At 41.3% G+C, this 14,774-nt stretch overlaps 2 protein-coding genes across 5 annotated transcripts in view; one reads left to right on the top strand and one right to left on the bottom strand.

The window, feature by feature from the left end:
* Window positions 1-3,834, top strand: part of CTNNAL1 (catenin alpha like 1) — a 520,895-nt gene extending 517,061 nt beyond the window's left edge. For both annotated transcript variants that reach the window (XM_033930656.1, XM_033930655.1), the window contains 2 exons: window positions 2,555-2,638; window positions 2,768-3,834. In XM_033930656.1, coding sequence (XP_033786547.1) covers window positions 2,555-2,638; window positions 2,768-2,932 — 249 coding nt within the window. In that variant the 3' untranslated portion in view covers window positions 2,933-3,834. The remainder of the gene's footprint in view (window positions 1-2,554; window positions 2,639-2,767) is intronic.
* An 889-nt stretch (window positions 3,835-4,723) lies between these two features.
* Window positions 4,724-14,774, bottom strand: part of ABITRAM (actin binding transcription modulator) — a 61,141-nt gene continuing 51,090 nt past the window's right edge. For all 3 annotated transcript variants that reach the window (XM_033930658.1, XM_033930657.1, XM_033930659.1), the window contains 4 exons: window positions 11,487-11,616; window positions 7,336-7,412; window positions 5,221-5,290; window positions 4,724-5,137 (listed from right to left, as the gene is read on the bottom strand). In XM_033930658.1, the coding sequence (XP_033786549.1) occupies window positions 5,000-5,137; window positions 5,221-5,290; window positions 7,336-7,412; window positions 11,487-11,616 (415 nt within the window). In that variant the 3' untranslated portion in view covers window positions 4,724-4,999. The remainder of the gene's footprint in view (window positions 5,138-5,220; window positions 5,291-7,335; window positions 7,413-11,486; window positions 11,617-14,774) is intronic.

The raw sequence follows: 14,774 nt of genomic DNA, 5'->3' as shown, positions 1-14,774 counted from the left end.
AATCGGTCAAGCCGTTTTTGAATTACTGTGAGAAAGGCAGCTTTTTACATTTTTTCCATTGACATGAATGGGTGAAATCTGATGTTCTGTTTGTAGCTCCGCCCATGTGTGCAGGTGGGCCGCGAGACCCCCAGAACATATCACCCCAGGTAGTGAGGGATCTGCATACCAAGTTTCGTTCAAATCGGTCAAGCCGTTTTTGCGTGATCGCGGCACATACACACACACATACACACCTCCGATTTTATATATATATATAGATTCGATGAGGAATTGGTAACCAGTGTGCACTCTTTAGCAAGGGGGTAACGTGATCAAATTTCTTCTTGTTCATTATAATTTTTATGGCAGTGTTTTGTATTAATTGTAGACGTCGGATGTCTTTTTGACAGACACTTTTATATAAGGAGTTACAATAGTCAAGGTTGGAAATAAGGGAGTGAATTAGACTGTTGAAAGACTGAGGGTCAAGAATGTTTGCTTAGGATGATAGTTGGATGGACAGGTGAGGTCCCACAAGGGCTTTTTGAGAAGTGGCTTAACCAATGCATGTTTGAAGGCAATGGGGACAGTTGCAGTGCAAATGGATAGGTTGAGAATATGGCAGATGGGATCAAGTAGAGGGGTGGGAATAGTGTCTGAGAGGCATGTAGTAGGCTTTGCTGAAGACAAAAGTGCAGCTTCTTCCAATGTGATTTCAGAGAAGGAAGAAAATTCATTGGTAGTTGACAAAGGGTTGAGAGGATGGGGCCAGCCAAGGGGAGCTTCCTGTATTGTATGGGTGAAGAATGACGGGGTGGTGTGAGTTTGAAGTTCAGGAGAGTGGATGGTAGGTAGGGGATAAGGATGTGACTTTGTAGTGAATTCAAGGGCAATCTTGTGGACCTTATCATGGAAGTAATGAGACATAGTCTGGGGAGGGAGAGAGAGAGGAGGGGTCAGAGGTGGGAGCGCTTTGAGGAGGGAATTCAGCATGGCAGAGACGATGAGGGTTGGAAGAAAGGAAGTTAAGTTAGTTGGATGTAGTAGTCTTGCTTGACCCATGTAAGCGCAGAATTAAAGGTCAGCATAAATTTAAAGTGAAGAAAGTCAGCACATGTGTGAGATTTGAGCCAAATGCACTCGGCAGGAATGTAAGTAACCAATATTGGGAGTGAGCCAAGACTGAGATTTGGTATGCCTGACAGAATGGGGAGTAAGGGTGTCCAGAGCAGAGAACAGAGTTGTACAATGAGACAGCCTTGTGGACAGACTTAGAAAACATAGTGGAGCCAAAGAGAGGTGAAACAGTGGTTGAGAGTGTTAATGACTGTTAATGCTGAGCATAGCCAGCACTTAAATGTCTGTGACTTGTATATTTTAGAACAGGCTGTATGTGAGCAAATCATGTTTTGAAATACATGAGAAATGTGATGTACAAGACTTGGATGTCCTTTCTAAAATATCCTTCCAGGTGCCTTTATAAAATAGGCGCTATCTTAACTTCTTAACCAAGCCAGTGTCTCGCAAACTTTGCCAAGTCGCGGAACACTAAACTGCTAGTCATGGTTTGAAGACATCCAGAAGTGCGTGGACGTTGATGTGATGACTGCACATGTGCGAAGGCCCTCCAGACAGGGCCCTGAGTCACCAGTGGGAGGTGCTGGAAGGGAAGAGGCACCGGCCCTGGCTACCTGCCTATAGGATATGCCTCTCTCCGGCATCTTTTTAAGTGCCTATTTTCTAAAACATAATAGGTGCCAATGGGGCTCATTTAAAAAAAACAAACAAACAAAAAAAACAACTTCCAAAAAGTAGCATAAAGGGGCAGATGGATTGCTATGCTGTTCATCTAAATTTCAAGGGGGCATGTTAGAGGTATGGTGTGGGTGGGACTATCACCTGGATGTTTTTACACGATAATCAAAAATTTTAGAACATGTCCAGAGCACAATTTGAACATTTGGGGCTACACCTGTTTTAAACAATGAATAAGTGCAAAAAGGTGTCCAAACTGACCAGGTGACTACAGAAGGGATGAAGGCATGACCTCCACAAACTCTCTCCCAGTGCTCACCGACCCCCCTCCAAAGATGTAAATGAAACATACATACCTGCCCATATGACCGCTTCAAATGTTCTGGGCAGTCCTACTAGAGCAGCAAGCAGGTTCCAGACCTCTCCACTGTACCTACTTTTTAGAGCCTGGTGGTCTAGCGATGAAGCGAGGCAGGAGCTCCTGCCCAGTGAGACAATGGGAACTCACAGCAATCATTTTTGTTCCCAGTTCTGCACAAGGCAGGACATAGGAAGATTGCTCCTGTCCCGCATCACTGCTAGAGCAGCAGCTTTTAAAAAGAAAGTAAGTGGAGAGGTCCAGCAGGTGGGGGTGGGTCACCCAGACGAAAACTGCCAATAACAGCTGTCGCGAGTTCTGAACCCGCGAATATGGAAGGGGATGTGTACAATGTAATTTTTTTTCTTTTTTTAATAGTAAATTAATATGTATACGTAGTCTTTATCCTGTGGTTACAAGTATACCGTTTCCTCAATTATATCCTGTTTTCATGTTTAGGTCGATACATGTATTCAGAAAACAAGGGGTGTGATGATTGTCTTAGCACGCGTCCTCCCAGTTTGCTACAGATTACAAAGGAAGGTGAGTGATTGACGCTATAAAACATTTTTCCTTAAATTAAAGAAAAATAAGACTAGACCTACTTGTAGTGGCTGGCTTTTGCTTTTTGGGGGGTTGTTTTTCTGATGTATAACAATTCTTTTGTTTTAGCACAAAGCTGGAAATGGCTGCCTTCGATCCCCCCACACATGGAAAGCAAACAGACTACAAACGGTTACAAATGAAGACAACCTGGATGGGAAAACTGTTGAAGCCTTTGGAGTCAAATCTCTGGAACACCATGTAGCGAATCTAACATTTTTAGAAAGCAAATGACTGTTTGGAAAGCTTCAGTGAATCTGCAGAACTGAAGTGGTTTCACCTTTTGCTGTGTTTGTGGAAGGATCAAATCAGCTCAGCTCTCTTGCTCTGAACAGCTGTTTGAAGACGGTCCTTTACTCTTGGTACTTTTAACAGTAACAATTACATCAGTCTGGTTCAATCACTGTGTTTTTTCAATAACATGAAAGGTTGTTTGCTCATCTATATTGTTAAGAACACTTGTGAATGTCTTAAAGTTTCAACCCAAAGATGCTGCTATATATAGCTATATACAGCTATATATATATATATATATAAAAAAAAAACAAAAAACTGGATGATTTAAATATTCTGTACTATAGAATAACAAGCTACTGTCAACGTTAAAATCATTTATTTTAATTATGCTTTAGGTATATTCACCTGCATCAGGAAGATTGTGGCTTAAAGCACTGAGTAGTTAGTATCTTAAATTGGAGGCATCCTTCTCTAATGAATTAAGCAAAACGATAGGATTTATGGCATTTCTTTGCAAGCCCCAGATCAGCTGGACTGAGTTTTGCATTTGAGTACTGACTGGTTTAGCTGTAAAGTTGCATCCTTGGCTTATGAAGTGATCAGTGTTGCAGAAGATATTTAAAAAGTGTCTATTTTTAAATGGATTCATTTAGCAGAAGTGGATCGATTCTCTTCTTTTTAAGATATTCTTCTATTTATAGATAGCGATTGATTGCACTGCTTACTTTGTGTGTATTCCTTTAGAGTTTAGCAGCCATTGATTTGCATGTGCAACTACAGCGGTCACTTATCTTTCCAATGTATTCCCATATTTAAGTTTCATGAAGATGATGTAGTTTTTTTACATTAACATTTACAATGTAAGATTATATTTTTTAAATAATCAGTCTTTGCTATCAGTTTGGTCTCCATATGATCCTATGTAAACATTACCCAAAACCTGGAGCTTCTTCAGTATGGAAAAACTAGTAAATAGCACAGTTGGTTCTAGTGCAAACACAGACTAGCTCTTGTACAGCTGTGGAATAATCTGCATGTAGCAAGGGCCACATATCACTATGGAACTTTAGGACAGCCCTTGTGGTTGGATTATTGGGTCCTGTATTAAAAGTCATTTAGATTATTTTCTGTCAGTATAAAAAGGCCACTATCAAACTAAGAAATAGTTTTGGCAGCAGCACACAGCTGCTTGTTATCTGTTAGTCATAATTTGACTAGACACATTTTCAATGCACATAAGAGACACAATACTACTACCGTGTTTCCCAAAAATAAGACCTATCCCAATAAGAAGCCCTAGTTGCCAGCAGCAGCGCTTCCCCTGCCTTGCCCACTGACCCTTCCATCTCTCCCTCCCATCCGAACCCCGAAATACTTGGTAACAAATGGCAGCATCGCAGCCAGCCCTTCTCACACCCGGCCGTTCTGTGCCGTGTTGCTGATGACATCATCAGTGATGCGGCAGAGGAACACCCAGATGCGAGAAGTGCAGGCCACGATTCAGCCTGTGCTGCCGATGTTGCTGTTTGTTTCCAGGTATTTCGGCTTGTGGTTGGGGTTCGGATGGGAGGGATAGAAAGATGCTGCGCATGTGGGGGAGAGAAAGGACATAGGAAAAATTGGGGTGGAGGAGAGGAAGGGAGAGATGATCATTGTACATGAACGAAAATAAGACCTAGTGCCTTTTTTCAGTCCAAAATTAACAAGACAGTGTCTTATTTTCAGGGAAACACGGAAGTAACAGCTTAAATTTTAGCTGTGCTGAACAAAAACAGCCCAAATATTTTCTTTAATAATTTTTTTTAATTCATTCATATTTCATCAGTTTCATACAAAATCCAGGTTCAAGGTTAAAAAATAAAGTATAAAGGTACTGTTACACTTGACCCGACTCTTGAACAGGCACTAAGTTCATCAGTTTGTTTAAGACCACATGTTAATTCACTGTTTAAAAGTGGAAATGTCTGGAAACAAGAGGTAGATTTTTATGTACTATACTGGTAAGTCTTGCTGTTTACATACAAACAAAATACAATCTAAATAAGGCCTTAGTCCATTGGTTTTTCAGGATGAATCTGATGGGGTATTACATCTGTTCAGCAGAATTTTTTCATATTCTGTCTGGCTCAATAGTCCTTGTGTTATCGTCTTACTTTCCTCAAATTTGGGTAACAGAACTGCAATGTATCCCTCAGTGGATGGCTGCAAAAACCAGAGCAGACACGCACATTATATTTTTATTTTTAATTGCCATAAACAATATAAACTACGCAATATATCCTTACCTTTTCTTGCAGAAGAACTGGATTGTGGAGAATATTTTCATTTACCTCTAATAATCGACCTCTTATACAGCTGAATATGGAAGAGAAAAATCCCAATTGAGTTTCTAGTGGCTTAAGTAAAATTTTGACAGTGGCTCTGCATGCATAATAACAAGTGGGTAATATGGCTAAATCAGTCAGTTTTTGGAAAGCAGGGCTTAAATGGTTACCATCTAAAGAAAGGTGTAATACAGTGTTCTTTACTCTAAGGGTAAGGGGCGTGTATTTGATACACTGTCTTTCTGTGGTACATAATAAAAGGCCCAGAAGCCAGTTGCATTGCCAAATGATCTTAAGGCAGCTTTCCGACTCCTTTCCCAAATACTTCTCTGGTGCTTCCAACTGGGACCAGGTCTTGAATAGCTACACCATATGAATCTCAATGAGCCCACAAATCATGAGACTAGTACAGGAGTTCAGGCAGGCACTGTTCAGTTCAAACCCATTGAGAGCAGTGCAGATTTTGACTAGTACATTGGGCTCTTTATACCACCCACTTTATCTCTATTGTCCATCCAATAATCTGAGATCTTCTCAGGGCAATCTGTTCCTGACCAATGTTAACTTGGATGTTTCAAGGCTATTTGACTCCTTCCCTTTGGAACACACTAACATGGGATATTTGCCTAGAAATCCAAGCTTGCTGTTGCTTTTTGGGCATTCCTGTACTAACCAGGTAACTCATCTACATTAGCACACAGATAATGCACCGCCTTCAGATAGGTGTTAAGTGCTCTTGAAGTATGTTTTCAAATTAGCCGTATGCAATGGCAATTTTAGCATATGGCCATTAATGAAAAAAATAGGAAATTAAATTTTCTGGCTATGGCAAAAATAGCCTTAACGTTCAGGAGAAACCCACACTAAGGCCTATTTTTACTGCAGCTCAGTAAGAAGACCGTAAAATTAGGGACAGATAGTTGCCAAATAAGGAGTCAGGGACAAGGGTCTGAAATCAGTTATAGTCCCTTAAAAAGCAAGGATAAATAAGAAATTAAAACATATAGGCCCCCTTTTATCAAGCTTCCTTAAGGGTTGTTTTTTTTAATCGCAGATTGTGGTGGCAAAAGCTTCAATATTCATAGGAATTCTTTGAGCATCAGAGCTTTTACCGCAGCGGTCTGTGATAAAAAAAAAACCAAAAACCTTTACGCAGCTTGATAAAACGGGGCCATAATAAACAGGTTCAATAAAACTAAAATTTGATATAAGAACACAATTCTAAATAAAAATATTCAATATAAAACTGAAGTGGTTTTTGCTAAGGTGGCCCTCACTTGAAACACAGTAAAGCTCACTAGTGTCAAGACCACCACAATCACACACCACCTTTTACAAAACCATAGTGCAGTTTTTAGCACTGACTGCAGTGGTAACAACGCCGATGCTCATAGGAATTCTATGAACGTTGGAGCTGTTACTGTCGCTAAAAACCACACTACGGTTTTCTAAAAAAAAGAAAAAGAAAGGGGGGGGTTAAATTCTAAGTCACAAATTTATATCTAGCTGAAGCAATAATGCAATAAAATTCTTTGATACTACAGAAGTTAATCATCTCAAATCTATTCCCTACTATCCAGCTATGAGTAAGATCACCTTCACAAATGGTATCAACATTCATTCTTGGGAGCTAAGACAAATGACCACACAAGGGAATGGTTCCCCAGGAGAATGAGGCAGCAGCAACATGGTTAAGTTCACACATGCCTTATTCAAAGTGGGTGTATGTATATTCTGAACATTAACATTATTTGATTGCAATCTCATCTACATCCCTATAAAAATAAACTGGACATTTACAAGAGGGAAAACACGAATGCTAGAACACAGATAGAGGGATTAAAAATGCAAAGATGCTTTGAAAAATGCCCTCAGGGAAGAGTGATGTGTTAAAAATGAGCCCTTTTCCCCCAGGAAGCTGTAATAGATGGTAACAGAATTGCAGACACAGGAAATCATTTTTGAAACTCTCAGCATCAAGGTTCAGACTTCAGGTAGAAGGGCAACCTAGCATGCAGGAAAAAAACAAACAAACCACAATCTGGCACAGTACTGTGAAGCCAGACTATAACTCACCTATATATGGTATACTCTTCTCCATCTGAGGAAGAAATCCGACACAATGGAGCGAGTTCTGTCAGAAACTGAGCACCCTGGGTTCAAAATAAAAACATTTACATTCATGCAAGCTTCTGAGTTTTATGGTATCCATCTAATATTTGTCTTAGCAGACCAAGTTTCCTCAGTGCTGAGTTTAATATTTACCGCAGCTATGAAATCTTCAACAACAAAAAAACAACCCCAACTATTCAGTTTTACTTGGGATGCAGCATGTTTATTTAGTTTAGAAAGAAACTACCATTATATACTTGTGTATAAATTGAGCTCATGTATAAATCAAGGACAGTTTTAGGACTAAAACTAGCCAAACACACTGACTCATGTATAATTAATTTCCCAAATCCACCCCCCCTTCCCATAGCCCACAAATTTCAACAACAGTCAAAACACTGTTTCCTTCTGGCTTTAAGCTAAATCATCAGATTTTAGTAAACGAGGATTATATATTTATCCCTCACTGATAAGTCCAATTCAGTTTTATTCACTACTCTCACAAGCTAAACTTTAGTGAATTTGCCACAGCAAAATGTTTACAAAATCACTTACCCATCCAAGGATTTTTTTTTTCCCAGGAATCAGTATTTTTCAGCACCCACACATGCTTTTTTTATTCTCATAAAAAAAGCAATCAGAATTTCACTTGCCAACATTTTTGACACCACCTAGCAAAAATTTCTCTTAGAACCTACTGCTTGCTCTTATCAAGATATCAAATGGCTTTTAGCCGTCTCCAAGTCTCCTGGTAACTGTCATGCCCTCCTCTCAATGTATATGTACATGCTCAACACAAATTTTGAATCAGCCAGAACATAACTTCAGCACAGAGGGTGTACTGTACTTCCATGAAGCAGACTGCTATGGCAAGGATGAGAATGATCCATTGACATGACGACCCCGGTTTTCTGATGAATTTTGAAGTCCAAATGATTCTAGAACAGTGTTTCTCAACTTCAAGCCAAGTACCCTCTAAGTCGAACAAATATCAACCAAATACCTCCACCCAAGCTCTGCCCCAGACCCCACCCTCATAATAATAGTAGTAATTGTCATGCAATTTCTTTTATCCAATTTTCATATACAAACAATATAATCTTAATGCATAAAGGTAACCACAAAATAAAAAAAAAAAACAAAGCACACGGTAAGCAGAGAAAATCATCATCATCTTTAATATTCATATTTTTTTTCATAGAGATCAAGGCAGATGACTTTAAAATATGCAATGTCACCTCAGTAACAACTATAGACAAACAGACAAATATAGACAGCAGATATAAATTCTCAAAACTGACAGTTTGTTGTCTGGTGATTTCATGAGTCTCTGGTTGCACTTTCTTCTAACTGTGCATCCAATATTTCTTTCTTTCTGCATCCTGCATGCTTCAACTCTGAACGTCACTCCTTTCCCTTTCTCTCTATCCCTCCATGAGTCCAACTATTCTTCCTTTCTCCTCCACCCCTATTGACAACATGTCTCCCTCTCTCTCTCACTGTCCCAGATCCAGGTATCTCTCCCAACCGCTCTACTGCCATATCCAACATTTCTCCCTCTCAGCCCATGGAGCATGTGCAGCATTTTTCACCACTGTCCACCAGCCCCATTTCTCCTTCTATCACCCCTCTCTAGCACCATGCCATATCTCTCCCTCTATCACTATGTCCAATATTCCTCCACTTTGCATCTCCTTCAATCTGCCCCTCTGTTCCCTCTCTACCACCATATCCAACATTTCTCCCTTTCATCCTTCTCTCCCCCATGCATCTCTACCTCTCTCCTCTATGCCCAATTTTCCTTTCTCCATGTGCACGTCTTTCCCTCTTACTCCACACCTATACACCTAAATCCAACAATTTTCTTTTCCTGTTCCCTCCCTTCCTAACCCCCAGCCTGTGCAGCATCTGTCCTTCCCTTATTCCCAACTCCAGTCCCCCACTCCACTCAGCTGATCTGACCTTTCCCAATTACCCTACCTACCACCTCCCCACCGCTGTATTTTAAAATCTTTAGGCAGCTGGAGGCGTAACTAAGCCAGCCTCCCGCTTTCTGCCTGCCCTGGAAGTGTTCTTTCTGCAGGGTTCTGTGTAAACTGTAGAAAGAACACTTCTGGGTCAGGCAGATGGTGGGAGCTTGGTTTCACTGCGTCACTGGCTGCTCAAAGTTTTTAAAATACAACAGCAGGGAGTTGGTAGGTGGGGGAAATCAGGAACTGGGGAGAGGTTGGGTCCAGCTGAGAGGAGTGGGGGCTAGGGTTGGGTTGGCTTTGACAGAGGGGGACAGGCAGGCAAAATGTGTGGCAGCGCGTACCCCGAACAAATGGCTTGCGTATCCCTAAGGGTACACATACCGTGTGTTGAGAAACACTGCTCTAGAATATGGTAAAAGATTTTCTTTATTTCTCAGGCTTTCAAACAGTGTTTGTTGGTTTTATTTTTTATTACTGTAAATATTATTGGTTATGAAGTTTGATTTTGTGTGTTATCCACCTGATATTCAGACCATGGGAGACAGCTGGCTATCTCCCACCCGGCCAAGTCCTAGCAGCCAACGATAGACCTTCATTCGCTTTTTAGGTGGGTCTATTTGTTTACAGAACTTAGCCAGCCACTGAATATTGGCAGTGACCACCTATATCGCATTACATAGCCAGTCAATGGGAATATTCAATGGGAAATAGCCACCTATCTCCCGCTGAATATCAGCAGATAGTCGGCTGTGTGCTATTTGGCTGGCCAATATCAGCTGGTATGTCTTTTTTTGGCTGCGACAGACCCTAAGCAATCTTAGATTGGATTATGCAGATAATAAACTACCAAATATTTATTTATAGATTATGATTCATGGTACTGTATCTATATCCACATAGCACAACCTCAAGAGTGTAGGATAACAAGTCCAAGTGTTACTCTTAAGGGAGAAAAGACCTCAGTGTCTAATAGGGAAAATCAAAGCAACCCATATAGACAGGCTAGTTGCAAATATCACTTGCAGACACATCCTCGGTCAAAAACTCCCAAAAAGTTGAGGACACAATTTCACAGTGAATTTCAACAGTCTTAATTCTAAGTCTCAAAAAGTTTTCAAAAAAACACTTATCTGAAAATTGTTGTCTTCTCAATCAAATTGCATTAGAAAAAGGATTTCCATTCCACAACTGTTACTTAAGAGAGAACAACTCTGGATATTTATTCTTCAATCCTGTACTCCCATTGGTTTGAATTGGGGTGTGGAATGGAAATCCTTTTTCTAATGCTTTTGTTTTGAATTTTTTCACTCTGACTTTTGTTTTGGAGTGAATATGCATGATGCTGATGTCATCATGTGGGTGTGGTGCCAGGAGGAGTCCTATATCAGTTAGAATGCCGGGGGGCCATTTTCTTGACAGAAATTGAAGCGGGTGAATCGATGCTGTGAGTTGAGCTGCAGTGGAATATATGTTTTCCTGTCCTTTTAGAGTTTTTTTAAGCTCTGTTTTTGTGTTTTTTTCCAGCAAATCCCTGAAGAAGCGCACCAGCGAAACAGGGAACCCTGTTGGATTATGCTAGTGGTGATATTTAGTAGCTGCTATGCTCTGAGTTTGTCTCCTATGGAGTGATTTTCTCCTGCTTCCAACTCCAGGATCATGTTCTTGTGTTTGCAATTTGATTGAGAAGACAACAATTTTCAGATAAGTGTTTTTTTTTTTAAACTTTTTGAGACTTAGAATTAAGACTGTTGAAATTCACTGTGAAATTGTGTCCTCAACTTTTTGGGAGTTTTTGACCGAGGATGTGTCTGCTGGCTGTAAGTGATATTTGCAACTAGCCTGTCTATATGGGTTGCTTTGATTTTCCCTATTAGACACTGAGGTCTTTTCTCCCTTAAGAGTAACACTTGGACTTGTTATCCTATACTCTTGAGGTTGTGCTATGTGGATATAGATTTATTTAACAGCCTCTCTTGGTTCTATTTATTTTTCATGGTACTGTATGGCATATTCCTAGTTCCAAAAAAGTGAGAAATTCCCTAACCCCTATTTGTCTGTTTTCTATAGAAATGTTAAGTAGTAAGTAGTACAGCATTATAATATGCTATTATTTGAATGTTAGGAAGGAAAGTAGTCTCTTACCCGCTTTGACTTTCCAGAGACCTTATTTTGAAGCCTGCTGCAGTTGGCACTAATTTGGTAATTAATGCTTTTAATTGTTCTTCCCTTTTGAAGAAGAGGATGTGACTTTGCCAGTGTGATTACACAAATCCTGTGGAGAAAGAAACATCCCATTGGTAAAGGTACTCTTCACTTTCCTTAATAGGGCTTTGCTGAGCTCTGACCTCTCTAATGGTTAGAAGAGTGAGCCACACTTTGGGCCGAATTTTACTAAGGTTCTCACTCCCACCCTACCCATAAACACAGCACAGGAGAAAAGCATCTGACCTAAAATTCAGTCAGCATAACCAAACTTCTTGAATATAGTCAACAGCTCTGCTTAAAATGTCTAGTGCACTAGAAACGACTGATCAATCTGAGAGCATGTGTTATATAAAGCATCCACAAGTATGGACTCCACTGAAAGTCGGAACAAAACCCCATTTATTCCCATTTTCCCCCCCATGGTTTCTTTTTCACTTCCTGTTCAGAGTCTGCTTTAACTGGTAACAGTGTTGGATTATAAGAACATAATATGTTCAGTTTTCAAAATGTTCAGACAGGAGAGGCTCCTGCTCAGTTAAACCATGCCTAACTGCTGATATCCAGTAGCACTTAACCAGACGATACTGCAGAATACCTGCACTAACCTTCTTGCTCTGCCTGGTTAATGCTTGAGCAGAGTCAGTAAACTGGTTAGTGGCAATATGCACGTACTTGCTCCTCCTCTTCAGTAACAAACAGCCAATCATATCGCTCCGTCATGCTGACCTATCCGTGCACCGGCAGATCTAAAAAATGCTGACCATTCAAAATGGACATTTAAACCCTGTGGGCTCACTGTAACTCAAATATCCAGCATTGTTTCTTCCATCAGTCACCATGCCATGGAGATTCCTGTACCCACTCCAGGGCTATACCTTTGAATGCTTTAAAGTCATGATGAAATTGACAACAGTGTGATGAATGGTTCCTCCATTCTTTTCGCGTCCACATAGGAACGATGTTCCAAAGTCCACTTCCTCAGCATGCATGAGGTCTGCTCTATGTACAGCAGATAGTTCAAGTTCAATTTATTAATATACTGTAAATATAAAACCAGGAGGCACCAGATCAAATAAACCACTCCATTTGTCACATATGATGTTTCCTGTCTCAGAGCATATCTTTTCCCAGTCATAGAGTGAACATATACCTCTGTCTCCTCTATATTTTCACACACTGAATACTGCCCACAGGGGCTATGTCCCTGTGGACTTGCCATGGTCTCTATCTTCTGTGGCAAGGGTACAGTGGGGCTTAACAGGTTTCCCAAATTTTGATTGTGGTCAAATGAAAATCTTCACATCTCACAAGCACAGATGTATCCTTAATAATGACAATTGCGATCAAATTGCCTGAAAGATTGGTAGCCGCAGGTATGGGGACAAGGCCATTCACCGCCCCATGGTGTACCCGCAGTAAAGTATCTGCCGTGCATTGCCTCCCTCCCACCTCTCCCACCCTTCCTCAATCATGCAGCCAAGCAGCCCCCCACCCTCCCATCATAGCGGTCTGAGCATCTCTTCCCCTCGTGGTTTCATCTCCCTCTCTTCCCCTCACCTTCGCTTTTCAGAGTTTTCTCTCTCTGAGCAGCCTGGACACCATAGCCTTCTCAAAAGTCGCACGCAACTGCCCCGAAGCTTCTCCTCTGACATGAGATGCCCAGGAGAAAACAGGAAGTTGCTTCAGGGCAGTCGCGCGTGATTTGCAAGAAGGCTATGGCGTCCAGGCTGCTCAGAGAAAACCTCGATTCTGAAAGCGTCCATGAAGGAAGGAGATGTCCCGACGAAGAGGAGAGAGAGAGGGATGAAAGATGCTGCATGGAAAGAGGAGGGGAGCATTAACTGGAAGGAAGTGGGGGGAGAAAGGGAGGAGCAGACGCTGGATGGAAGTGGGGAGCGGAGAACATACTGGATGGAAGGAGGGGATAAAGAAAAACGGCACATGCTGGATTGGGAGAAGAGGAGTTAATGAGATAATGGAAGGGAAAAAGGCAGCAAGCTATAGGTAGACCCAATGAAAGGGAAACTGAGGACTGGAAAGTAAGAAAGTAGACAAGAGGTAGAAAACAAATTGAAAAGGAAGAGCAGAAAAGAACAGGATGGGAAAGGGAGAGGAGAGAGAGATACCAGAGCATTGGGGAGGAGACAGATACCAGATCTGAAGGGAAGAAAGGAGAGAGATTCTAAAAACCACCTGGGGAGGGAGTAAGAGATGGAAGGGAAGAAGACAGGTGCCAGACCAAAGGGGTGGGGGGGGGGGAGAGATGGAAGGGAGAGGCAGACAGTTTCTGGTAGAGGCATAGAAATAGAGCAGATGACATATGGAAGAGGCAGAGAAAAGGAAGAGAATGACAAGAAGATAAGGAAAGCAGAAACCAGACAACAAAGGTAGAAAAAAAAAATGGCTATTTCTTTTCTTTTTTGCTTTAGGATAAAGTAGTATTGTAACTGTGTTGAGAAACGTTTATAAACAAAGCCCTGCCCGCTGAAGATCTCTTCCTCTAGTTCAGCAACTAGAACTCTGATTTATAAAATGACAATTGTACAGAATATTGTTTCTTTTTATACTTTAATAAATAAGTTCAGTATAAAACTATTTGAGGCTTGTGTGTATGGGATCAGATGGTTTGCGGGGCAGGGACTGGGACTGAGCTCATGGGGATGGGGACAAAATTTTTTTCCCCATGTCATTCTCTAATCAACACTAAGTATCCTTGGGCTGGTGGGCTAAGGCAGGCTTGGAAGCTTTTAACACCTGTGTCTGCAGTAGCCCTGAGAGCTCTTGTCCGAGTATAGCCTGGGATCTCCTCCTGGAGAGACTATGCCGATACTGGAAGAGGCATTGGCTTGGAAGCGGTCTGCTGTACTGATGTTTGTGCATAGGAGACATCAGCTGTCAACGCTTGGGAGACATCAAGGAAGCCAATGCTTAGAAGGGCACAATGCCATGCCTAGAAGGGAAAGAAGGTTTGTGCTGCCTCTTTTCGTTGTTTGCTCTATTGTAGTTTGAGGCTTGGTTTCATATGCACGAATACAGGATGTCCGGTGCTATTCTCGGAGAGAGCTCCCAGGAAAGAGACTTGGGAGTATTTGTAGAAAAGTCAATGAAACCATCTGCGCAATGCGAGGTGGCAAAAAGGGAAAACAGAATGCTAGGAATGATTAAGAAGGGGGATCACAAACAGATCTGAGAAGGTTATCATGCCGCTGTACCGGGCAATGGTAC

The sequence above is a fragment of the Geotrypetes seraphini genome, chromosome 2 (genome assembly GCF_902459505.1).
Source record: "Geotrypetes seraphini chromosome 2, aGeoSer1.1, whole genome shotgun sequence".
In the NCBI taxonomy this organism is placed as follows: Eukaryota; Metazoa; Chordata; class Amphibia; order Gymnophiona; family Dermophiidae; genus Geotrypetes; species Geotrypetes seraphini.
The sequence above is the reverse complement of the archived record's forward strand: the minus strand, read 5'-3'. Positions and strand labels throughout refer to the sequence as shown.